The 26,323-nt window shown below is 35.1% G+C and overlaps 1 protein-coding gene across 4 annotated transcripts in view; it reads right to left on the bottom strand.

Annotated features, from left to right (window-relative positions):
* Nucleotides 1-26,323, bottom strand: part of spas (spastin) — a 322,787-nt gene that overhangs the window by 283,573 nt on the left and 12,891 nt on the right. For 3 of the 4 annotated variants that reach the window (XM_090407596.1, XM_090407597.1, XM_090407598.1), the window contains exon 1: nt 19,727-20,159. The exons of the other annotated variant lie outside the window; for it this stretch is intronic. In XM_090407596.1, coding sequence (XP_090263722.1) covers nt 19,727-20,144 — 418 coding nt within the window. In that variant the 5' untranslated portion in view covers nt 20,145-20,159. Of the gene's footprint in view, nt 1-19,726; nt 20,160-26,323 lie in introns of those variants that run through there. 4 annotated transcript variants of the gene reach the window in all.

Raw genomic sequence — 26,323 nt, 5'->3', positions numbered from 1 at the left:
GATGGTTATGAAATCCAATGAATAGGTCAAGCTTAAAGTACTACGAATTATTACTATTTCAGAGAGATGTGCGCATGCAGAAAATTGCTTACTGAAGTAAATTTCTATTTAGAAGTCAACTTCGGTAATTAATACAACAGAAATAACCGCGAAAACATTAAGTTCCGATTCTTATTAGTATTGACTTGATCAGAAAAAGATCAAACCAAAAAAGTCACAAGAGAGTGCTACCGAGAAGTTGGTTATTAAAAACGAAAAAAAAAAAAAATTAATGAAAGAAACTGGATTATGCAAAATAATTTTGAAGTATGGTTCTCAATATAACGGCTGTTTTGTGACATTAAAATGACCGGTGTTTATGTTATCAAGAATGTCTTGAAAACCACAGCATTAAGCGTTGCTTAGAAGCTAAATTTATGCAGCCATTATTCTTAGAATATTACTTGGAATGCAATCGTTGTATAAACAGTAGCTCCATGACTACGTGTTCACAAAGTCGGGGTGGGGGAATTAACTACCCACAAGAGTTAATTTGTACGAGTTTATTCGCATCGAGCAATAATACGACGAATAAGATTTTGGCCATCTTTCGAAGAGCTATAACACAACATTCTTGATGACTGTTAGGAGATTGGAAAGCGATGATGACCAAGATGGTGGCTCACGTATTAGTTTCGTGTATTATTGATGGTGAATCGCGGATAGATTGAGAGGATTACGGACCGAGTGACCGGCAAGTGATATTTGTTATCAATGTGTCCTGAACACCACGACATTATACATCAGTGTTCCTACCCAAAAAATTCAGAGTCCTGCGTAAGTACCAGTAAGCGTTTTTTTTTTCTTTTGAACTTTAGATACTTAACATTGATAGTCATGGAAAAACAGCTAAATGAGACAATATTCGAGGAGGTACATAGAAAATTTATAAGACTAGGTGAACTACTTAACATCAATTGGCCGGGAAAAGTGAAACTTTACACGTTTCCCCCGAAAAGTGTCACAGAAGATCAGTTAGAATAGGTGCCTTCTACTCCTTCAGACTTTGTACGTAGAAGTGCGCGCACGTAAAAAGCGAAGGGCAACAGAAGAACCGCACAAAGACAACGAAATGGAACAGGATGTTCAGGGTTCGAATGCCGCTATTTCTCCCAAAGAAAAAAGGTGCCTCCGATCATCCTTAGAGAAAAGCAGAAATGGGCAGCTTTAAGATCCACAATCCAATCTGCATATTGGCTTCATTAAGGCCAAAAACATGGATGAAGGCATAAAGACACAGCCAGCAACAGTGCCAGACTATAGAAGGTTGACCAAAGAACTGAACGATAGAGGCATCCAGTATCATGCCTTTGCGGTCAGCTCGGAAAAAAACTTAAAAGTGGTCCTTCGTGGTGTCTGTGAAGACATTGACACTGCAGAAATAGCTGCTCACCTTAATTCTCAGGATCTGCCTCAAGGTCAGCAGAATGTACAAAGCAGACAAGACTCCTATGCCATTAGTCCTAGTAGAGATTCATAAAATTTACAAAAATATCTACAACTTAAAAACAATCTGTGGACTAATCGTCACATCAGAACCACTCCGGAAAAGATCATCTTCTGGGCAGTGCCACAGGTGCCAGAAGTTTGGCCATGCCCAGAATCTATGGAGAGCGGAATATAGATGTTTGAAATGTGGGGACAGCCACCCAACCAATACCTGCACAAAGCCGAGGACCACCTCGGCCAAATGCGGTGGCCCTCACTGATCACTCCATCTGGGGACTACTGAAAAATATCAGAAACAAAGACATATCCCTTTCCCAATATTCTCTGACCAGGGCCTTGCTCACACAGATGTAGACAAAGCAGAAATTTTAGCAAAGCAATTGGAGTAAGGCCTTAGTATGAAAACTTTGACTTTGACCACATATACAAGATTCACAGCAAGGTCAGACATTCACTCAAACTTCCTGACACTAGCACTGACCATATTGCACCAACATCACCAACTGAGATATGACATTATTAAAAAATTAAAGAACAAAAAAGCTCCTGGGCCAGAAGGCATTACTAATCGGGTGATCAAACTTCTGCCCCAAAAAGCAGTAGTGCACCTGACCATAATTATTAATGCAATCCTAAGTCTTCACTATTTTCCTTCCACCTGGAAACTAGCTGATGTAATTCCTATACATAAGCCAGGCAAGGATCCTCACCTGCCTCAAAATTATCGTCCAATCAGTCTCATCTCCAACCTAGGCAAGATTGCGGAGAAGGTCATCCTCGCACGTCTTCAAGCCTCAATAAATGAACTAGACATCCTTCCTAAAGAGTAGTTCGGCTTTCGGCAATACCACAGTACTACTCACCAAATCCACAGAATTGTGGAATACATTACTACCAGCTACAACTGGCGTCAATACACGGAAGCAGATTTCCTTGACCTATCCAAAGCATTTCACAAAATATGGCACTTTGGATTGCTACATAAATTTATCTCAGCTGGTATCTCAATGAAATTGACACGTTTAATTAGTTCATATCTGCAAAACAGGTCCATGCAAGTCAAGATTAGCAGCACTACTTCATCTCACGACCCATTTTGGCCAGAGTGCCACAGAGATCAACTACTGGCTCCATTGCTGTTCTCTGTATACAGATAACACAGCATTATTAGTCAGATCTCTCCGACCACATTTCGTTACTAGAAAACTTCAAGAAAACCTAAAATTAGAAAGATGGTTCTCCAAATGGAGACTGCAAGTAAATCCCCTAAAAAGTTCAGCTATTCTATTCACAAAAAGGTCGATATCTCCTGTAGGAGACATCTTATTATTCAACACCAAAATTCCCTGGCAGACGGAGATAAATTACTTAGGTGTCGTCCTCGACAAAAAATTAACTTTTAACCAACACATCAAGGCTACATGTACAAAGGCATCGCTCAGATCTACCCCCTAACAAACAGAAGCAGCAAGCTGAACATCAGAATCAAAATGCTTTTATACCAGCTGACGATTCGTCCTATAGCTACTTATGCTTCTCCAGCCTGGAGCCACACCTCTACTACAAATATTATCAAATTGCAATGGGTTCAGAACAAATGCTTGAGAATGATCCTAAACGCCCCATGGTTTGTCAGAAATCATCAACTTCACCGAGATACAAATATTCCTTATATCTTCTCCTTCCTACAAACTTTAGCTGCAAAGTTCTTCCTAAAGATGTCCCCTCATCCCAAATCCCAATGATCTAGTTCAGCAAGCTGTAGCCTATGAGCCTACGGATACATTGAAACACAAAAGACCAAAAGCCATTTTATAACTTCCTTCAGTGATGTATAATCTTCATGCCCATTCTAGGCGAGCAAACTGCTCATAATATTTTCCCTCACTGTGACCGTAACAGATAACGGGGAATATGAAAAGCTTTTCGCTTCACCCCTTAAGTCATAAATGTCAATTGTCAATGACTGTTCCAAAATACAAGCGAACTATACGTGGTGCGTGCATGCTATATAAATTGGCTGCTCACCCCGAGCTGGAAATTCGACGTAGAATCAGAAGACAGCAATACCCAAGTGCATTGCATGCATATAGTTCATGGCCCTTTCCTGAAAGTGTCCCAGTCCATTAACCTGTGCATGACGTCGGAATATTCTACAGGTTTTGTTTAATATCATCAATACTTTATTTTCCCAATTAAATAGCAAATCACGTAAAACAATGCTGACATAACTAAATCTCAAACTGCAATACGTCGCAATATTATTTCATTTCTGAATACTACTAGGATGGAAATGTGCAGCATAAATTTGACACAACCTTTAAAATTATTAGGAATGATTTGGATACATTATTATATTAATTTACCATATTCCACGTATTAAAATTTCTCTCAGGTACTGTGAAAAAAAATAGGATCTACCTATTTTGAACAGAATTATCTGCTGAAATTGCAGTTTCTGAATTGTGAAGGAAAAATAAACATATCGTACAGAGAATCCTGAAATTTTTAAAATTTTCAGGAGCGAGGAAATCAATGGAACACTTCAAAATAGATCAAAGTTGTTTCTCTCATTTTTTCCCTTTCTTAAATCTCAAAGTGAAATCTCAAAAATATCTCAGCAAATCAAGAATCAAAAAAAAGTAAAAGAACACTATTATAAAGCATCACCAAGTTGCCGTTATTACATTAAAAAACATTTACATCTATGTATGAAAGAGTGATTAATGAAAAATAGATCACGTAACCTGAAGGAGGGTTCGTGCAGTAGAACGGTTGGGGGAAACCGCTAGAATAAGCAACTTCATACACTAATAATGACTGTTTCTCTCTCTTTCCCTCGCTAATAACATTACGTGGATCACGCTTATAACATTAACGGTAACATTGACACTACAGCAATAGTTGAAAGGCCAACGTTTTCTCGTGAACTCTGAAAGCTTTGTGCAGACAGAAAAGACGTCTTCCAAACCACTCCGATCGAAGAAAGTAGAATCGTAATATTTCCAGTAACGCATTGCATTATTTCGTTCAATGGCAAAGTGCTTGACTCTAGTTATCTTGAAAAGAAAGCACTTTTAGTCATCTCAGGGGGGGGGGCTTCATTAAAATGTACTGTTCAAGTACTGTATTTAAAATAACTGAATAAAAATAAATAGAATAATAATCTAAATTTCAATGGGAAGAATTAGAATACGAACTTTAAAATTTCTTTAACACATAATTTTACCGGAAGAAAGAAAGTATTAGCAGACTGATTGTAGTATTTGCTTCTAAAGTATATAATTCTTCTCCCATCGTAAAAGGGAAATTCATGGAAGTCATGAAAGTAGGGAGCCAACGAAGTAAATATAAATACACTCGTTCTTATAATTATGCATTTTAATTACTACAAAATGTGATTATATTTCAAGCTATTTCAGTGTATTTTTCAGCTTATGCTGGGTGGCCTAAAACAAATCAAGAAAAGCAAATTTTTTTAACCTGCACACAAGAAGTTTTTTTTTTTTTTTGGAGTTGACAAAAGAAAGCTTTTTATTTACTAAATGGAATGAGGTGCAAACAATTTAAAAATGGGTCCCATCATCCGAGTTTTTCAGATCAAATATTTTTTTTCTGCCCCGTGATTAAAAAGAAATCAATTTTCATAACCAATTTTTTGTAATATATTTTGGATGCATTTCTGGGATAGCTGAAAAGCTAAAGATTTGATGAAAGTAGCCAATTTCAACTAAGCTCTAGAAAAGAAAATTTTCTGGAGCTATGAATCACGTTGCAATTCAATTTGTTTCATTATAGTAATGTGAGAGTACAGCTCAGCTCAAGGCTATCAATAAATCAAGATTGTCAGCGAAAAGATTATGATAAAGAGTTGTTGCCATCTCATGGTCCTCAACACTAAAAGGATTTTTTTGCTGTCTGGAAATAGTGTGGAAGTTCAGGAACTAGTTAAAAGCCTAGAAAAAAGTTCCTCTTATCACTGACAGAATTTAAACTATAAATAGTCTTTCTTCAGGCAGTTGATCACTATGGAAATCATACCATTCTTAAAGGGCTACAACACACTTGTCTTCCAAATACTGTACAAAGAAAATCAAATATTGCTTGTTTAGCAATGTCGTTTTAAAATAGTCATAGATCTTTAAATGGTTTTTCACCCTGGGAGAAAAGTATCGAGATTATCATGTCAAAAAATAAAATGTAAGTATATATATAGAGAGAGAATTTTCTAAGTCAAGGATCAAAATAATATTAGTTGATAATCCCCCCACTCCCAAAACACACATGGAATTTGCTTTGGCTTTTTATAATCTGTCATGTGGTTATTTCTGCTGTAATCTTATCTATCCCTCTCTGTTTCCTTAAACCCCTTCGAGCAAAGAGATTGATAAATTCTCCCGAGAGGTTCATTAAAATACGATCTGTAACAGAAGAAACCAATAAACTTTCAGGTGTGCAATTTTGTTTTAGAAGCCATGGATATTAAAGCAAATAGCTACACAGTGGAAAGAAAGGCGCACTGTTCTGTCCAGTCAATGTAAACGAAATATTTTGTGTAGCACTGTATTTAAAGTGACAAAAAAAAAAAAAAGAGTCTGGATTTATTAAATACAAATTTAAAAATGTGACAGCCTTAGTGACTATGTAGATAAAACTTTTACTTTTGCATGCAAAGGCTGCAAGCTTGAATATTTGTGAATTGCATAGCAGATCATTATACGATGCAACACCACTAGTGACCTTGCTTGCTTCTTTGTTTACTTTCTGAAGTGCAACACATATTTAATTTCTTTTGAATTAAACCCTCAATTCATCCATAGCTCTAACTGGTTAACACTGTCAAAAATTTATAATTCTAAAAGAAATGTATTTATATTAAAAAAAGCAGCAAGTTAGTTACTGGAAAAATAACAGCTGTTTAGACATGACAGGCATTACTAACCAATAAGATACTAAGAATTTCTTATCTGAAACGCATATAATTATTAAGAAAAACTTCCAGGGAGTTACTCATCGGGAGAGGTCACATACACCCACACCAGCTGTCATACCTTTTTTTGGAAATTCATTCATGCACTCACAACTTCCAAAAGCAAAATCAATTCCAATCATGCACCACTCTGAGAGAGAAGAAAAAAAAAAAAAAAAAATCTCAATCCCCTTTTCTCAGTGCATCTGTTCCTCTCCCCACCTTCATAATATGAAAAATTCCATCTGCTGGTCTGTTGTATGATCCTTTCAGAAGTTTGTAAGTTTCAATCACATCATACCTCTTTTACCTGTCTGCAGGCCAGAAATTCTCAATCAGTCTTAATCTGTATTCAACAACCCTGATATTATTGCATTTTTAAAAATTCTCCTTTGCACTCTCTCTCCACTGTTCTGAACTTTCCTTTACCTTATGATGCAATACCACTAGTGACCTTGCTTGCTTGTTTACTTTCTGAAAGTGCAAATGTTAACGTTTGTTTGAGCCTGCAGTTATCTTCAGAGTTGTATTTGCAGTCTTTGCTATATGGCCCTTGAATCTTAACTTCCTGTAACTGAAGAAGCATTATCAGTTTCTTCTAGCATAATCCCACCAATATAATGTGACATCTCATTACACCAAAGTGCATGATTTTATATTTACTAACATAGAATTGACAGCTATTTTCACAAGCCTACAATTTCAGATTATTCAAAGCATTCTACAAGTACCGCATATTAGCCACATTCCTGATTACCCTGACTATCTCTGCATCATCAGCAAATAGCTGTATGTCACCTCTAAAATCCTTCTCAATGTTATTCATGTAAGACTGAATAACAATGGACCAAGAATTGATTCCTGTAGTGCACCACTAATCACTTTAAATCTTGATATCAAAAAGGTGTATATATGGAGGACTCGCATCCTCCATATATACACCACTTTTTGATATCTGTCAATTGGCAATCCTGTTATTCATGGTGATATATTTGAAACCCAATCCCATATTTTCCAATTGATGGGAAAATCTTCCATGCTGCAACCTGCCAAAATCCTTAGCAAAGTCTAAAAGTATCATAGTATATATATATATATATATATATCCATTACCTTTGTCTAACTCAACAGCAATATTATAAAATATGAGCAAGTTGCTTAAGCATGACTTTCCATTAATAAATCCATGCTGTTCATTGCAAAGTAGAGATCCTCTGTCAACAAGCTTTCAACAAAATCTTCACTACTCCAGAGATACTGATAGGTCAACAGTTAGACACAATAGTACATGCACTATGCTTTGTATAATAGGATCATCATACATTCTTTCCAATCCTGAAGAATCTTCCCTGTTCTGATGCTTAAATTATATAAGCTGTCAAAGAAACAGCCAGTTCAGCTGAATACTTTACTAAACAATTATGCAGATGAAATAGATGTTTCTTAAAATTGAAAAGCTAAAGGATGATGTAATTCTATGGAGAAGAATGGATATTTATAAAACCTTCAAATTAAGTAACTTTGGAGATTAGAGATGATAGTCTTTTTTACGATCTTTCTAGTTGAAGTTCTTTTCAGATGGATAGAGAAAAAAATGAATTTTTTAAAAAAAAGGGGGGAGAAGAAAAAGAAGTAGCAAAAGTAAAAGAAGGATAGTTATATACAGGAAGAAAGAAAGTAAGTATTTATCATATCTGGAAATAATCACAATGAATAAATTTTTTAACTGTGAATTCCAAATGAGATACAAAGCAATTAGAATATAATAGTAGGAAATGCAGAAGAAACTAGCGATATTTTCCTTTCTGGTCTGCTTCGCACTTTAGACAATGATACAGTGGGGGGGGGGGGTCCTTTAAAATCATTGAATGTTAATCTAGATATCCATCTACTGATCCCAATTTTCTGCTTCATTAAGATTTATATTACAATATTTTTACAGTCATGCATTATTGTTAAGCAACACTCAAGAGATGTATTTGGCCTTGCGGAATAGTAATAAAAGAATAAGTGGTAAAGAACAACTGACATTTCCAGTGTGGAATACTTATTGTTAAAGCATTTATGCAGTGGCTCAATAAACAGAATGTGCATCTCTTTAAATCCTATTTATTTAACTATTAAATAGATATTTTGTCTTTGTCCAAGACATCTTCATTAACATACACACACACAGAAAAAAAAAGGTAATATTCATGAAAGCACAAAGAGGTCAAAACAAATTGAGTATCATGCATTCCTAATTACTCCTTGTGAGTAAAGTAACATGTCACATTATTCCATGCATTCGCTTACTTTGGCCAAAATATGGGAGAAACTGATATCCATTTGGAAGAATGAATAAAAAAGTAACCAATATCTAAACTGAACTACAAGTAGATCATATTAATTCAGATCTAATCCAATGAGAGGAGTATTATGAAGTAAATGATTTAAATCTCAAAGGTTGTTTTCAGAATCTGCCATAGCTCAACTTAAATACAGCAGACAAGCTACCTTCTCCCAAAAAAGGGTTGATTTATTATAAGGCTACTTAGGTTATGAAAGTTTTTTTTTTTTGCCTTTATCTGTAGGTATGCGTGTACCTTATCAATAAAGATTTACATTGGTGATCACACTAACTAACAAGTAATAAAATAAAAAATTAACTATAAAATTATATTGGTTTTATAGTTAATTCATTATTATCTTGTGGCACTTGTTTTATTAAACCAGAACATGAATGCTAACATGTTTGGCATTTCCAGCTTAGCAGATTATTTGTTACTGGTTGGATTAAAAATCCTTGCCTTTTACATATTAAAAAGCAGATGGTTTGCTTTGTGAAAGTGACTTCACAGCAACAGTGTCAGACAATATGATCTATATTACTGGAGACCTACTGAATTAAAAAAAAAAAAAAAAGGTAGAAAGTTTTAAGGCGGTCAACTTGTAAGAGGTGTTACAGGTAGTACAAGAATTAAAATTATGAAGTGCTCACAATTAGCATTTAAAATTTTATGAAAATCAAATGAAAAACATTTCTAATAACAAGAGAGAATACAGAATTTTATATTTCGATATTGGCGAGAATAACAATATATTTTAGTTATGTCAAACCCGTTAAGAATTGAATGGGTTTCATATTGCCTCAATTATTTTTTCTAATAATAGCAAGGGAACCTATGGTTAATTGCTTATAATGGTTACATAACTATTACTTATGAAAACAGTATACACATGAGCTTCAAAAACTTGTTAGTCCTATTAAACATACATTGCAATTTTTTTGAAAACTTAATAAAGGAATATAAATGTGAAAGAAGTCCATCCTGTCCAAGAAAAGTTATGAACTTTTGTATAATTTATACCATAGGTGGGCTAGGGGGTCAAATAATCCAGGAACTCTGCTAGAGATTGAACACTGTCTCTTAAGCCAACACTTAGGCTCTAATAAGCACTATGGTTGTAGTGGTATCACATTTAGCAATGAAATTCATCTACAATCTAAAGACATTTACGAAACATCCATGCTCAGAGTGTTATTCAAATCCATAGTTAGTTGGACAAAGAATGTGGATGTTATCTGCTCAGCCAACCAAACTGGTCATGAGTTAGAACAAAATCATTTTCTGAGTTGTCTCTGGCACTGAGACAATTTGACTTTCAAAGCATTTTTGAGAAAACAATGAAAATATTCTAGTGATGTGCTATACTGTGCATTTACTGAAATTAGTGTATACAGTGAATTTGTTACAAAGTTATAGTGACAGTAGGCAACCACTAACTTAGATGAAAGCCTAATCTAAGGTTTACTGTGTTTGAGTATTTATTGATAGGTATGTCTTTTTTAAAATATACTGCTCAAAACAATTAGGGGATATTTTGGTTTTCTTGTAAATCATAAAAATAATTCACAAATGTAACACATTTTAAAAAATTCTTAATATACAACAGTGTAGAACACGCAACTGTGTACAAAATCATGTTAAGACTTGTTGAAACATGTCTTAGCCATTTTAGCATGTGAGGGGTATAAAAGTGTGGCTTGTTGCGCTCACTTCCACAGTGCATAATTATCACTGATATTGTAAACTTGTGTAACCTACCACCCATTATTTTGTTAAAAATGGCAGAGCAACATGATATCCTGGAATCCATGGCTTGGAGAGCCATTGGTCGATTAGAAGCTGGACAAACACAGCAAGTCGTGTATCTCAAAGCATAATTTCAAGACTTTGGAATCTCTTTCTGGAGATGGAAAATGTTCGAAATCATCTTCATGCCATAGGTTTATGCTCGAAGACCAATGGTTTGCATTCCACTTACTGCAAGTCACAAAAGAGCCCGAAGAATTTGGGCATAGGAACACTGCAATTGAACAAATGAGGATTGGGGTCATGTACTTCTTAGTGACGAGTCCAGGTTCAGCCTACAACCAGATAACCAACATATCTTGATATGGCATGAAAGTGGAACAAGAAATAATCCACAGTTCATTTGTGAAAGACCCCAACATCAAGTTGAGAGTTTGATGGTATGGGCTGGAATAAGTATTGGTGACCATATTGATCTCTAATTTTATCAGAAACGGTTCCTTAACAGCCCAAAAAGGTATCGCAATGAGATTTTGGAACCTATAGTTCATCCATATGCTGCTGCAATTGGCCAAGAATTCATTTTTATGAATGACAATGCTCATCCACACCATGCAAATTTGGTACAAGAGTAGTTTGAGGAAGAGGGTATTGAACGAATGGACTGGCCTGCCTGTTCATCGGATTGTAATCCAATCTAATGTCTGGGATGCTTTAGGTAGGCGCATTTCTGCTCAACTGGTGCCACCACAATCTCTTCTAGAGCTCAAAATTGCTCTCACAGAAGAGTTGGGAAATATCCCACAAGAACTGTTTGATCATCTTATCCGATATCAAGATGTACCACTGTTTTGGCCGTTAATGGAAACCATACGCCCTATTAAAAATTAACAAAAGCCTTTTTGCATTTCTTGTTAAAATGATTTCACGCTAAAATGTATACTTTGTTAAATTTGTAATAAATATAGATTATTTAAACAATATCTCATTAATTATGCCCTATCATAACTAAGAAATATTTATTCATGTATAAAGTACCCAATAGTTAATTATTTGCAGAAATTTATAATTATCTAAAATATCCCCTAACTGTTTTGAGCAGTGTATATGAACAAGAATTTTTTTTTTTAAACCAACTGAAAGTATAATATTGTAAGATAATCAAAAAACATTATCTTACAATATTAGAGAATAACACTAATATGGTAAGATAATCACACATGGATTTCTTTAAGAAATGTGAAAAGCAGACTATTATTTGGCACAGTCTCTATACAGATGATCAGCGAGCATGTAAAACCTTTATTACAGCTTCTTTGGCTTAAATTAAACAAATAATATTACAATAAATAAACAATACTATACATATAAAGATACTATATATATCCTGACTGAAATACTGTGATTTCAGTCAGGATTTCTCCATGACTGCAGGTAGTAAAGAGTCCAACTATTCCTGTCCTGGGCCTTTCTGCTCCATTTTTTTCCAACTTTCTTAACCATTGGGTCTTTCTACCTTAAGACTGGTCTTCCGAGTTTTCTTTTGTATCTCTCAAATACCGGTTTGTTACTCTGACTGTCCATCTGTTGTCTCTCATTCTGGCAACATATCCTGCCCATCTTCTTTTGCTGTTGTAGATTGCTTTTATTACATCTTTGAGTCCAGACTTCTTCCCGATTTCTGCGAGTCTCACGTGGTCTATTTTATTTACATTGCACATTCTTCTTTCTATTGCACGTTGAGTTGTTATTAAGCTTTGTTCTACTTTAATAGTTGTGTTCCATGTTTCACTGCCATAAGTTAATGCTGGTAAGATGTGACTATTGAAAAGATAGGCTCTTATTTCTATATCTATGTTTTGGTTGGTAATTGTTGATTTTATTTTGTTGAAGGCTATCCAAGCAGCTCTTTTTCTCCTTGCTATTTCATTTGAAATGTCATTATTCATTTTTATGGACTGGCCGAGGTGGATGTAATCTTCAACTTTTTCGATGGTGTGGGATTCTAGAGTGATTGTATAATCTTTACAATATTTGATTTTCATCCATCTTGTTTTGTCCAGATGTATTTCCTGTCCAACTTTTTGGCAGTTTTGGCTTATGTTATTCAGCATTGATTCTAAGAGTTTGGGTGAGTGAGATATTAACACCACATCATCAGGCGAATAATACAATATTTAACATTTCATTATCAATGTTTATTTAACCTTTCGTGTCAGTTTTTCGAATGATGCTGTCCAGAGTAGATGTGAAGAGATTAGTTAATAAGACATCACCCTGATGTACACCTCTACTTAAGTTAATTTTAATTGGGGGGCGATATTTGTTGTACCTTCTTTTGTACATATCTTTTATGAGTTGGGTGTATGCTTTTTCTATGCCTTGTTCTATTAAAGCTTGGAATACTGTGTTATGTTCAACAGTGTCAAATGCTTTTTTAAAATCTATAAAAAGAAGACAAAGTGGAATCTGGTATTTCTCTGCATCTTTCTGTTAGCTGAGTAATAGTTTGAATGCGATTTATTGTCGAAAAGCCTTTTTTGAAACTGGCCTGTTCTTTGCAGCTATTTTCGTTGATAGAGGTTTGTATTCTGTTTAGGATGTCTCTGGCAAATATTTTATGTGTGTGTGTGCTAATAGACAGATGGGTGTGTAGTTACTGATGTCTTCTTTATTACTTTTTTTTTTTTTTTTTTGTAAATATGAATCTTACCTATGAAAAGGTTGGCAACCTATAATAGGTAATTAGTACAAAGAAAGAATGGGCCAAAAGGTTAGATAATTTAAGAATTCTGTTCCCAAGAACAAATGCAGTACTTTGTTTTCAGGACACCTCAAGCATCCAATCTCAATCTCGCTCCCAGGAAGTAGTATTATGATGCTCTTAATGAAATACTTTCTGTATTTCATTAATCCCTCAATTATGCACCTGTTTGATGGCAAGATAATTGCAGGGCAAGTTAACTGAAGGTAAGTTACATACTGTACCTGAAGTCTGTTGGCACAGTAACTTATAGTAGAATGTTGTGTAATAGAACCACTAGTTTATATACAGTTTAAATTGGCTGGCTACCACCAGATGATTTACCAATAATATTGCACACAAAAAATGCTGTTGGCATAAAATTACTTTATGCCTGGTTAATCTGTAAAGTGGAAAGCCTCTCTCTGCTCTCCAACCAACTGATATTTGCTTGATCTCACTGTTGCATAAAACATCTTGTTTCTTTGAGTAATTGAAAATTTTAAGCTACTTAGTAGAAAACCACCACCCACTTGAAAAAAAATCTAAAGTGACTTGAAAATGTTAAGTACAGTATTTGGTCTTTAAAAGCTGGGCTTCCATATTATTCAATCCTCAGCCCATCCAAATTACTAAAAGGTTTATAACCTTTTGCAGGTGGAGATGTCATAAGTTCCTAAATGGCATTTTTTATATTGCTGCCACATTTGCTAATAAACTGTTTCAGTGAACAAAATTTATTGGCAACTAGTGGCACGTGTTAACCAGATAATGCTCTGCAGTTAGAACCTTTGCAAGGATTTTAACTGAAGATGAATTAGCTAGTCTTGGAAGAAGGTGGAAGAATTTCCACTCCTGGAAACTCTGGAGTTTATCTCACAAAATATGAAACAGCCAGAAGAAAAACATACAACTGACATAATACATCCCTCAAAAAAGCAGACTTCCAAATGTTTATTTATGCCTCCAGATAAAAGATGAATTTGTTCAATATGATACAGCTACAAACCTTTATTGTGAAACATTTTTCACATTCTGCATGTAGAATATGAATGACAACAGAAATTCTGCAAATATTAATACATAGTACTGTGTAGTTTGAATGATGTGTTCCTTCTCATTCACAACATGAACACTAAGCAGTCATGATATTTAGAAATAAACTAAACTACGATGTCAGTGACCATTATTGAATACAGTGATCTGCAATTTCCCATGGAAATTAACTATTCATCAATGAAAGTAGTCTCTCATTAACAAAAATCAGTGCATAAAATGCATATCCACACATTGTTCTTTGGAAAAACACTTTGGTCAATCACTTTCAATACTGATGTAACAAATTCAAGTAGGTGATACTAGTGCAGTGGCTTCCTATGAACATGCCCACACAACCATGTATTCTTCATTTCAAAATACTCAAACCTCTATAACCATTGGAAATAGTATGAACGTGGCACCAATTTATGACTAGAATAGGATCTTAAATATGTCAGAAGAGATCTGCCCAATCATCATATATATATATACACTGAATCCATGATTTTCAAAGTGATGTGATTAAGCACTAAGGTGATGGATGGCTTGAAATGTTCAGAGGAAGAAAAACTTCAGAACATTTTTTAAATTCAAAAAATTATATATATGGAATATATTGAAAGCAATGGTAGCCGATTTATTAAAAAACACAAACATGAATTTATTGTTTGATAATACCAGTTAAGAGAAATCAAGTAACAGAAACATAGGGATTCTTTCTTCCATTGTTACAGGGTGATAAACATTTAGTGTAGTTTGTAGAAATTGAGATAATGTTGGAAAAAAAAAAATTTAATTAAGATAAAAATGTTTGACATTAACATTTATTATATCAAAGGTCGTTACCAGGCATACATATATATTCCTGACATTCCAATTTCCCGTATCAAAAATTCAAGTGTTTATAGTTTAAAATAAGTGATATAACAGGTAGTTTAATCGCCATAATTTCTACACAAAATGCAATAGGACTATTTCCATTTCTGAAATACGGCTCAAAAATAGCCTGTTCCCTTCCTCTACTTTTCAATATTTACAAGAATTGTCATCTAATTACACTATACCTTGCAGAAAGAAATCTAACTTACTTTCTCAATTATTTTTAGTTTCATATCCAAGTGAAATCCCACACATTTTGCTCCTATCAAGAAATGCTCAAGTTTTGGCATAAAAAAAAAAAAAAAAAATTAGGAGTTAGCCAGCCAACAATTTAATGCTGCCATGGGAAATATATCAGAACTCTGGAAAGTACTGATAAACACCTAGAACAAAAATGATAATAAATAATACTAGTATGTTCTTTTTTGTAGTTATATCAGTTGCTTTATTATCATTTTTGTTCTAGGTGTGTGTATCAGAACTTTCCAGACCCCCCCCCTCCCCCATATATAACAAATGAGGAACACTTAAATTTTAAAAATCACAAATAGAATACATCTCTTTGAAGCATACCTCAAAATAAGTTGTTTAAATTTCATTGGGGGACAATTAGAAAAAATTGCACTAAAAATTATATTTATCATGGAGGGGATGTTTTGATAGGAAACAAGAGGTTATATGGAATATGTAGTGATTTATGATTGGGATTATAACATTTCTAATCTAACAAACAGTAAATAGGGCTGCTTCATACAGCGAATTATGGCAAATCACATTCTCTGTTTTTGTACAGATGATGTTCATGTATGCTTCCTTCCCATGTGAATCCCAACCACAAAAGACTAGAAACCTATTATATAATCAATATTGTATGTGTTAGCTACAGTTACATAATGTGGGAACCCTGCTTCAGGACAAACTTAGCACTTTTAATTTTTTTTTCCCCCAAGCTACTTCCCACCTTCCAAAAAAGAAGACAAGCATCCTCAATACCAATGAAAATCTACCACCTAAAATATTTTTCCGCAAACATTCATACCAGTTTGTAGTCTGAAGTCTGCTTTCCGAGTTAGTCAATATCATAGGAATGTTTAACAATTTTTTATTAAATTTATCTTATCTTAAGGATTGTCAGACCTACAGAGTTACTTTGAAAATAAAATTTTACTACCATGTTTGGCTCTGGAGACACGAACTGTGCAAAACAGGTAAGGGACAAGACAATGGAATGATCCCATTTCATCTTCCCAAAACCTTTTCCAATAGATTATTACTTTAAGTCCTCCAAAGAGTCACTAGACAAATGGAAGGAAGTCCTACAATTCTACATATAACAATATCTATCACACTTCATCTGGAATTAGGCTGATTTCTGAAAGCAGATATCATTCAAATTTATTAATTTGAATAAATATGGTTGCATTAGATTGCATGAGACTTGTCACACATAAAAAAAGCAATGCAAAACTAAGTGAAACACGTGGAAGTAGAGTCTTAACGAGGTGGGGCCCTCTGCCGGCACCTGCTTATTTCGGGAAGTTTAATTAAACTTTCCAAAATATGGGAAACACTGGTTGAAATCTCAAATTTGAGAGCAAATTCACCTCTTGATTCCAAGTTTATAGAGTTCTTTGCATCTTCAAGTTGGCCTCGCACAAATATTCATGCAATAGGGGAATTTAAAACTAACAGATGCTATGAACTCAACTATATGCTGGCAAAAGATTCCTTGATGAACATGAATGCATGGGAAATGATCAGTGTTAAAGACAAATACTAAACTTTAGTAATTGTTTACTGACATTTATGGAGAAAATTGCACATTTTCAAAGAGTACTGATGCTACAAAATCATTAAATCTGCATGTTTTAATATTAGTTTTTCTTTTTTATAGTAGAGATTAAATTAAGAAAATGTTTTCTCATTTGCTTTTAGAGTTGTTATTCTGTGTTAATAATTGAATAAAATAAAAAGGAACTAACATTATTTATGAGTTTCCTTTGTCTCAAATACTGTGCATGGAAATCTGTGTTATCTTTTTCAGTTTCCCTTATAAGCAATTTTCTATATAATAAAAATAAACAGAATTGGCTCAAGACAAAACAGTTTATATTTTAATTAATATCATATTCTACTTTATAAGCATCCTGAAGTCAAAACACTAAAATCCCCTCTTCAGTATAAACCTGAAAAAACAAACTTTTCAGCAAATTTTGCAAGGGGAGGAGGAGGTCTTGTTTTTTCGATATTAACCCATATTCTACACCACAGCATTCATATAAAAACAAGAGTTAGCAGGTGTCTAAATTTTTGCCACATGCAACATGCTGTTATATTAATATTCAATGAAAAAATTGTCATCCAGGGCATACACTGTAGTCAGTAATTTTCAGCTTTATGCAATGTATTTTTACACTAGATGAAAGTTATTTTGCTTGGAAATATGTACAGGGTGTTCGGGATAAATTTGACAGTTTCGTAAGGAAAAAGAAAATCTTCTTTGTATCTATTAAATTTAATGAATTGACAAAAAAACATTACAGGCAGAGTTAATTACAATACTATCAACAAGATTTACTCAAAATAACCACCATTAGCATCGATCACAGCTTCAATTCTGCTTCGGAACCTCGAACAAGCTGATGCTACAGTCTCCCTGGGAAGGGCCGCAAAAACTGTTTTAATTTTATCCATTAACTGGGCTTTTGTATTACTGGAAGTGCGATTGGTGTCTTTTTCAACTGCGCCCCATACAAAATAATCCATGGGGTTAAGGTCTGGGGAGTTTGGAGGCCAAACATTTGGACTGGTGAAGTCGTAGAAATTTTCAGACAACCATTTTTGACTTTTCCCAGAGGTGTGGCAAGGGGCCGAATCCTGCTGCCATACATACGGCCTACCATTGGCTACCCTTGTTATCCAGGGCTTGACTACAGTTAGCAACTCCACGAACAAAGCCCGAATTCCAATGCCAGGGTTCTTCAACACCTGTTCCTGCAGATTTGCGAGGAATTCTGCTGTACGAACGCAATCAGATCGTCTGCTAGGGATCTTTCTTCTTGCTACATCCTCGTAGTCACCATTGCAAGTCTCTAGTTCATGCCTGATTGTTTTTACTGTATTCAGGGAGCATTGGGCAGCAGTCGTAATATCCTTATTTTGATGGCGGGCACAAATCATCATGATACAAGTTATTCTCTTCCATGATTCAGGTGGGTTCCAGCTATCCATCCTTTCTGACATCTTGTATATGAATGAAGAAGGGTCCAAACTTTTAAATGAAGAGAAGTGTGTGTTAATACATGTAACTTACGGAAAAATATAATTAATTATAAATATGTCAAATTTATCCCGAACACCCTGTACAGTAGTCAAATAATCTTCGAGGATTTTTTTATTGTTTAATTTTCAAAACCTGCATTCACTTATACCTTTGTTATTTCTATCTTGCTCTTACTTTTCAAACTAAAACAGCTTTAATAGCAAGAATTAGAAAATAAAATATAACATGAGAAAGAACCTTCCTACGATAAATAGTATTGTAAATAAGATCATCTCCTTAAGGCACAAAAACTGCAAGAAAGATAACTGCCATATTGATAATGGTTTAGTAGGCTCCGATTTCATTGCTAAGTTATTTGTTACTTTAATAGAGCAAACAGAAATGCAGTAATGAATAAAACTTATTTCATCTACTAATGAAAACTGAAACAACCAAAAGTAATATGCGGATACCAAAAGTAAACACTAACAAGGTCATGTACTGCATTTGACATATGCAATAACCAAACCAATATTTTATTAACATTTAACATCAGCTGGCCTGATAACTGCTTTAAAAAAAAAAAAAAACTATCACTCAACTAAACTGGTGGTCTTACTATCTCATCAACCTTTGGATAATTGGCGGTTAACAAAAAAAAAAAAAAACTGTTCTAGTAAGGCACAGGATCAGAAAGAATTACATAAACAATGTTCAATATTGCCTTTACAAAAGGCAAGGTAACATAACGTGATGCCCGATCAAAAATTTATCATTTCGCTCGAAACAATATGACAGTCCAAAATATAATAACAAAAATAAATTATTAAAAACGTAAATATATTTGGAAAAGAAGCTGTACTATAAGTTGTTACAGACAAACTTTAAAATGAATGTCCCTTTTCATATTGATTTGTGTGCATGTACTGTTTTGAAGAAACTATTCTCGTGTATTTCTTGGAGCTTAATTAACAACATAGCTGTTAAGCTAAATGAAAAACGGTATAAGTAGAGGATTTCTTTTCGTATACTCTAGCTGCAAAATCCTATGACTGCTTCTTAAGAAGTACGATACTTATCACACGAGTACTTGAGATTTCGCGGTTTGTCGGAAATTGTCGCTAATTATTAGACATTTTTTTTTTAAATGTGTAATATATTTTAACCTAATTATACAAATGTAAAAAAAAATCTCCAATGCCTATTAACTTCTTGAAGATTTGTCAACCTTACTTAATTTATACGAGTTAGAACTAGGCCTAATTACATACCTTCATTTTCTTCATCTATTTTTAATGCTTTAGAAATATATTCGAAAGCCCTGCGATGATGATGCCTCTGTTTCACAAAAGGACTATTCTCAGCTGGAGAATGAAGGTGACCGCTCACAGCCGTCAGGATTTCCCCTTTGACTTCATGAACTTGATGGGGTGCAGTCTCCGTAACAACAGCAACGCGTGCAGGATGAACCAAGTTTCGAGCAAAATGGTACAAGTAACAGCACAACACATAAAGTTGATACAACAGATACCTTAACGTATTAAATATAACTATTAACGGAAAAGAAACCAGCTGTAGATTTTTTTTGTGAACTGAGAATTTTTTTCTCTCCGTCGTGGCACTCTCCTGATTTACGTCTGGTGACTTTCGTTCCCGGTTGGGTGATGTCGGAGCACTTTGCCGAGGCATCCGTACGCCATTACTTCAAACATTCCAGTGTCGCTTTTCTCCTTGATTCATGGGATATGACTAAAGCGTCACTTACACGTGATCCTGATTATCCAATCGTTAAACGGATACGCTATTTAAATAGTTCATTGAAAGCAAAACACACGTGGAAAGAATATTGTGCACACCATACGTAATATAATACCAGAGGTATGAAAAGATGTTGGTGATCATAAACATTCTACATACAAAAAAAAAAAAATTTGTTTGCATTGTATGAAATAAACGATCAAATTTGCTGAATGTCATAAACATAAGTACAGCATTTGCTTCATTACACATAAAGCAATGTTTGCATATGTATGTTATTGGGTTAGCGAAAATTTCCAAGGGTTATTCACTCTACCCATAACAGCAGTGAAGGTATGTATGTTCTCAACTACCTCCTGCTGTTTAATGTTAATTTAATCTTTGATGAGCATTCTGTTAAATCTCTGTATATGTAAACAAAAAACATTACTTTACCTAGATTGGTTTAGTTCTAAATAAACAATGTAAAATTCTAAAAGTTTAAAGTAATACTGTATTTTAAAAAATCTGAAACATCGCGAACGTTAAACATAAAAAGAAACCTTAATTTCAATTTTGGTTTTATATCTAACCTGTTTTTTTTTTTTTTTTCAAGTAAGTCTCGTTTGGGAAACAGTTTAAACAGTCTAATAATAATAATAATAATAATAATAATAATAATAAACTTAAGTTAGATAGAGCTAAATGGCCTCGCCTACTCCCCGTATACGGGAATAAAAAGGCGTTAGCTGATTTTTTTTTTTTTATATAAAAACTTAATCATGGATTGATGATATTCTTGAACCAATGAATTTATTCGACAAATAAAATAACACTTTTTGCACTAGAAGTAAAAATACAACGATTTATTTTTGGATTTTACGGCCGAAGCAACTTATAGTAATAAGACCAGTGTATTATACCAGTATTTGTAATTGCATCTGATTTATGGCTGGTTTGTCTGTTTCGAGGCGAAAAACCAGAGTTTCCCCTCCTGGAAAAGTGACCTCCATTTCTGTATTTTTTTTTCTATTTCGTATCCAAACACAAGTAGTACAGTAGTAAGTAAGTGGTACAACATGATTTACAACAAATTAGGATTAGGATACATTACAATGAGATCAGCTTAGATTTGGTAGGTGAATTATACAGCGAATAATAATTAAATATGAAAAAAAGGACACTATACATAACTTATATACAATAAACATGGTCAGATGTTCCTCCGTATCTTGCACAATCAACTGCTCTTTCTGTGCAGGATATAAGGTCCTCTTTTGCACAAGGCGATGGAAGAAAGGGACAAGAAAGGTGTTCCATGGACTAGGTTGTCCCACACTCAGAATTGTCTGGGCAGTGAGGTAGCACCATTTGATGAGGTTTTGTTTGCAGTGTCCTGTCGTCCGGAGTCTGTTGAGGCTTTTCCAAGTATTCCAGTCCAAGTGGGCACCACGTGGAAGATGTTCGGCTGTTGGAATACCAGTATTATTTTCAGGATATAATGCAAGCTATTGTTGAAGTTTTGTCTCTGGGAGGTTTTTAGGTGGTTCAACAATTTTCAGGAAGCTATGTTGGGATCTTACTCTTTGGGGCACTGCGGTCTGGCCGAATAGTGGCGTTCATCATTTGTCTGCTCCTTTCATCAGCTGAGAATGCAGATCTTCGAATTGATGGGGGTACCAGCCAAAGTATACAGGTCTTTTTAGTGGTGTTGGTTTCAGGCATCCTGTAATTAAGTGGCAACTTTCATTCAATGCTGGATCTGGACCATACTGGGCAGGTATATTCAGCAGAAGAATAGCAAAGGGCCAAGGCAGAAGATCTCAGTGTGCTAGGGTCTGCACCCCATTTGGAGGAGGTAGGCTTTCTTAGTATGTTGTTTCTTATTCACTTTTGCCTTTGTTTTTTCTATGTGGGTTTTATATGAGAGGGTACGATCGAGAGTCACACCAAGGTAGATTGGTTTCCAGGAATGTTCTATAGTCTTTCCAAGAAATCTGTAGCTTCCTTATTGTTAAGGTGGAAAAGGCCAGTCTGGGTTTTCAAGGTGTTTGGTGTTGATTGCTGGTATAGTATGTGGTTAGACTATTTAAGGCAAGTGATAGAGTAGTTTCAATGGACTTGAAATTTTTTGACTGAGTAGTTATGGCAAGGTCATCAGCATAGATAAAATATCTAGTTCCTGGAAAGATGGGGAGATCATTGACGTAGATGTTGAAAAGTAATGGTGATAACACACTTCCCTGGGGAGGCCATTTTTTGGTAGTGCCAGTGGCTCTTCCTACCCCCAAGGTCCACATAAAAGCATCTGTTTTCGAAGAGTGATTGGATCAGGAGAACAAGGCGATAGTCTCTAGTTATTCTGTATATTTTATTTCTGAGTGTGAGATGGTTTATGGTGTCATATACTGGAGTTAGGTCTACAAAGACTACTCCTGTGCTAGTTTTTGCTCATAACCATTTTCTATATATTGAGTGAGGTTGAGAATTTGTCATGTGCAGGATTTGCCAGGTCTAAAGCCAGCCCTCAGCAATAAGATGGGATTCGATTAGGGGTTGTAGCCTATTCAAAATTAATCTTTCATAGAATTTAAAGAGGTTGCTGAATAGTGATATAGGTCTGTAATTTTTTGCTTCGGTTGGAGTTTTCCCTGGTTTCAGAAAGGCCACCACTTTGACAGAAAGGACACCACTTTTGCCTCCAGATAGTTGGTATCCTTAGGGTTCTGAGGAAAGTGTTGTATAGGTTTAATAACCACTCTTTAGTCCTGGTTCCAAAATGGTTAATCTGTTTATTACAGACACAAGGCCTGCAGATTTTCTAAGTTTTAATAGGTTTATGGCAGCGTTGAGTTCAGTGATTGTGAAATCTGAGTTAATCATATTTTGTTCCTCACTTGGGATTCTAAGTATCTTATTTTTTGTGTTTTTAGTGAATTTTCCATTCAGCAGCAGCTGGTGAACAATTTGGTTAGCTGTTACCTGCAGATATTCATATGGCTTAGTGAAATCCTTCCTAATTCTGTTGATAAAGTTCCATGCCTTTCTTCTGCTATGGGTCATATCAAGGCCATCTATTTCTTTTTTCCATGAGAAATACCTTTCCTCTGCCATCTTGGAGCATAATTTTTGTCCTGCTTGGATAGTCTCTTCTGAGAAGGGGTTGGTGCTGTAAAAGTTGTAAGTAATCAGCATACTTGGCTTGTATGTCACTGCAAAAGGCCTGGAATGTAGCTTGTGCGGCATCCTCGGGGGGATATGTTTGGTGGAGATTTTCCTAGGTATTTTTATGAATTCTGGATACTCTTGAGGGTTTGGAGGGACTTCTGTGGAGCGATCAAGATCTTTCATGAAACCCTTCCAATTACCTTTTTGGAAATTAAATCGTCATCTGTAAGGGACTATGTTTGGCATAATTGCTGGGTTAAATTGAAGCATTATAGGTCTATGGTGAGTATGTGGAATCGGATTTAAAACCTTTTTAACACAGATGTTGGATATTTTTGAGCTAACAAATATGAGGTCAGCGTTATAGCCTTGCTTCCATCTGCCACTGTTGAGATGCAGGGAGTTTTGGATTATGTATGAGGTTTAGAGAAAGGTTTTCAGCCCATTTTTCAACAAGTTCTCCATCTTCGTTGGACTTTGTGTAATCCCAGTTAACACTATGGCTGTTAAAGTCACCTAATACAACATTAATACAACATTATGATACCTGCAAACTCACCTTCAGTTAGAGTGACCAACTCTCCCGTATTTCCCGGAACTCCCATATTTTAGCTAATTTTTTTGGATCACTCGGGCTCCCATATTGATCTTCAAATACTTCTGTATTTTCATAATCAATCATTGTCGTTAATTTTTCAATGTATATTATAACCGCCAAATACAATTTGATACTAATAGTGTAGCTCAGCGGATGTGGCGTTTGCACACCGCCGCGCTAGGCCGCACGAAGGAAGACTTGGTTTCGAGTCTAGTCGGCGACTAGAGGAAATTTTTCTAAGCCGTTTTTCGACCGGTTCCCGAGTTAGTCGATCTCTGGCACGGGCAAGCAGGTTTTTCCTCCCGGAAACTCGAGTTTTTCGTCCTGTAAACTCAAGAAAATCGACCGTAGAACCCACATTATTTCAGACATTAAATATATTGTGTTAGGGTTAGGGACCACGAGATGGCGGCACATTTGAGCCGTCTCTCTTCACTGCGTACCGCTTAATTAGTGATAGCCTTGGGCCATCTGTCTCTGATTGGGTACCAGTGGAGATTGAACTGCCCACTCAGTCTCCAAAAGTTAGATAGGGCTAAATGGCCTCGCCTACTCCCGTATACGGGAATAAAAAGGCGTTAGCTGATTTTTTCTAATCGATAGTTTGGAAAATTCCAATCGATACAATTCTGTTCCGGCCAACGAATATACATGGGTGCTCCGGCGAAGATGTTATATTGTTGCGTTGATCTTGTAACCCTTGGAGCCATTTTAATAATTGATACCCATTCGGAATAATCAAATCGTTGGTAGCGATTTTCGATATACAATTTCGGATTTTGTTCGTCTGTGTCCTATCTTGCGTTCTTACTAGCCGTTGTATCTGCATTCTCATTCATTCATTCTCAAAGTATTTTCAGTATCCTTGAACATCGAGTGCCATAGTCTATTTTCGTGATGGATAGTGACGGGGAAACGGAAAATAATAATGTAAAAAGGCAACCAAAAAAGAAATGTAAATATTTGTGTTTATCTGAAGAAATGGGAAGAACAGTACTCGTGTTCTAAAACCGTGCCATTCAACGTTCATAAAGCAATTGTATATTATGTAAACGTGACTTCAGTATCGTCCATGGGAGTAATAATGACTGCAAGCAACAAGTGCCATAGTATATTTTGTTTTTTATATTTTATAGTATATCTAAGTGGCATAAAAAAACAGGCTCCTGGACTTCATTGAGCAAGCTGATGAGACAGTTAACGCTATACGTAGCATGATAAAGTCTTGATGAGCACAATTTAGATGCAAAAAATGTTACTTCATATTGTGCAGATAATGCACATCTCAATTACGGGAAACATAATTCTGTAATGAAGCTGCTCACAGAAGACAATGAAAACATGGTTAAAGCAAACTGTTGTAATCCTATTTTGCATAATGCAACTAAACATGCCTCTGATGGATTGGGTATTGATATTGAAATTATAGTTTTAAAAATTTATGGACACTTTGCAGTATCTGCAAAAAGAAGAGAAGAATTAAATAAAATAATTCTTTGATTTTCTTGAAGCAGAATAGTCTGAAATTCTTTGTCATGTTCCTACTCGATGACTTTCTTTGACATCAGCTGTAGATAGGTTAATAAAGAACTCGTTACCTATTAAGAGTTATTTTCAAAGTATCAACGACTGTTCAAAAATCTTGAAAAAACAATTCAGTGATGAGGATCCAGAAAAGGGGTGTGTTGTTGAAGTATACCTTAATTATTTTTTTTTCCAGCATTGGTGTTATACTTGTTCAAGCTGTCAAATCCCTTGAAACTGCAGATCTTAGTATCATCGAATGCTACAGTATAATACAATGTTTAGGTAGTAAAATTCAACAGAGGATAAAGGACAGTTTTTTGGTAATGCCACTGAAAAGATTTTAAACTATGGCCTCAGCCCATAAAAATATATATATATATATATATATATATATGTGTGTGTGTGTGTGTGTGTGTGTGTGTGTGTGTGTGTGTGTGTGTGTGTGTGTGTGTAGTGTGTAGAAAGTATTTTACCTTGGGTATAATAAATGTTAAAAATACCAAGCAATTTTAAACCTGGTTTTACTCCATTTCCCAAGTAAGCAAACAGACTAACAAGTCAAGTTGTGCCTGCAAGTGATGCAAGTCTAGCTGATTCTACAGGTAGTGCAAGACCAAGGCAACTCGTGGTAAAGATGGCATAAGCTCCGATCACTAATCTTAATATTTACCCTTAATGCCAAAACACATCTCCAAGGAGGGGATGTATGATGTTTTGTAGTGGCCCCTTGCCTTTAATATATATATATATATATATATATATGAGCCTCTGCTACTAATGGCTCAGTTAAGTAAGTTTGAGCGCGGTTAGTAGTTGGAAGGGGGAGACCAATCGTTCG

This window comes from Typopeltis vanoorti, chromosome 17, assembly GCF_054136105.1.
Source record: "Typopeltis vanoorti isolate ZY-2024b chromosome 17, IOZ_Tvanoo_1.0, whole genome shotgun sequence".
Lineage (NCBI taxonomy): Eukaryota > Metazoa > Arthropoda > Arachnida > Uropygi > Thelyphonidae > Typopeltis > Typopeltis vanoorti.
Note: the sequence above shows the minus strand (reverse complement) of the source record. Positions and strands in the feature narration are given on the sequence as shown.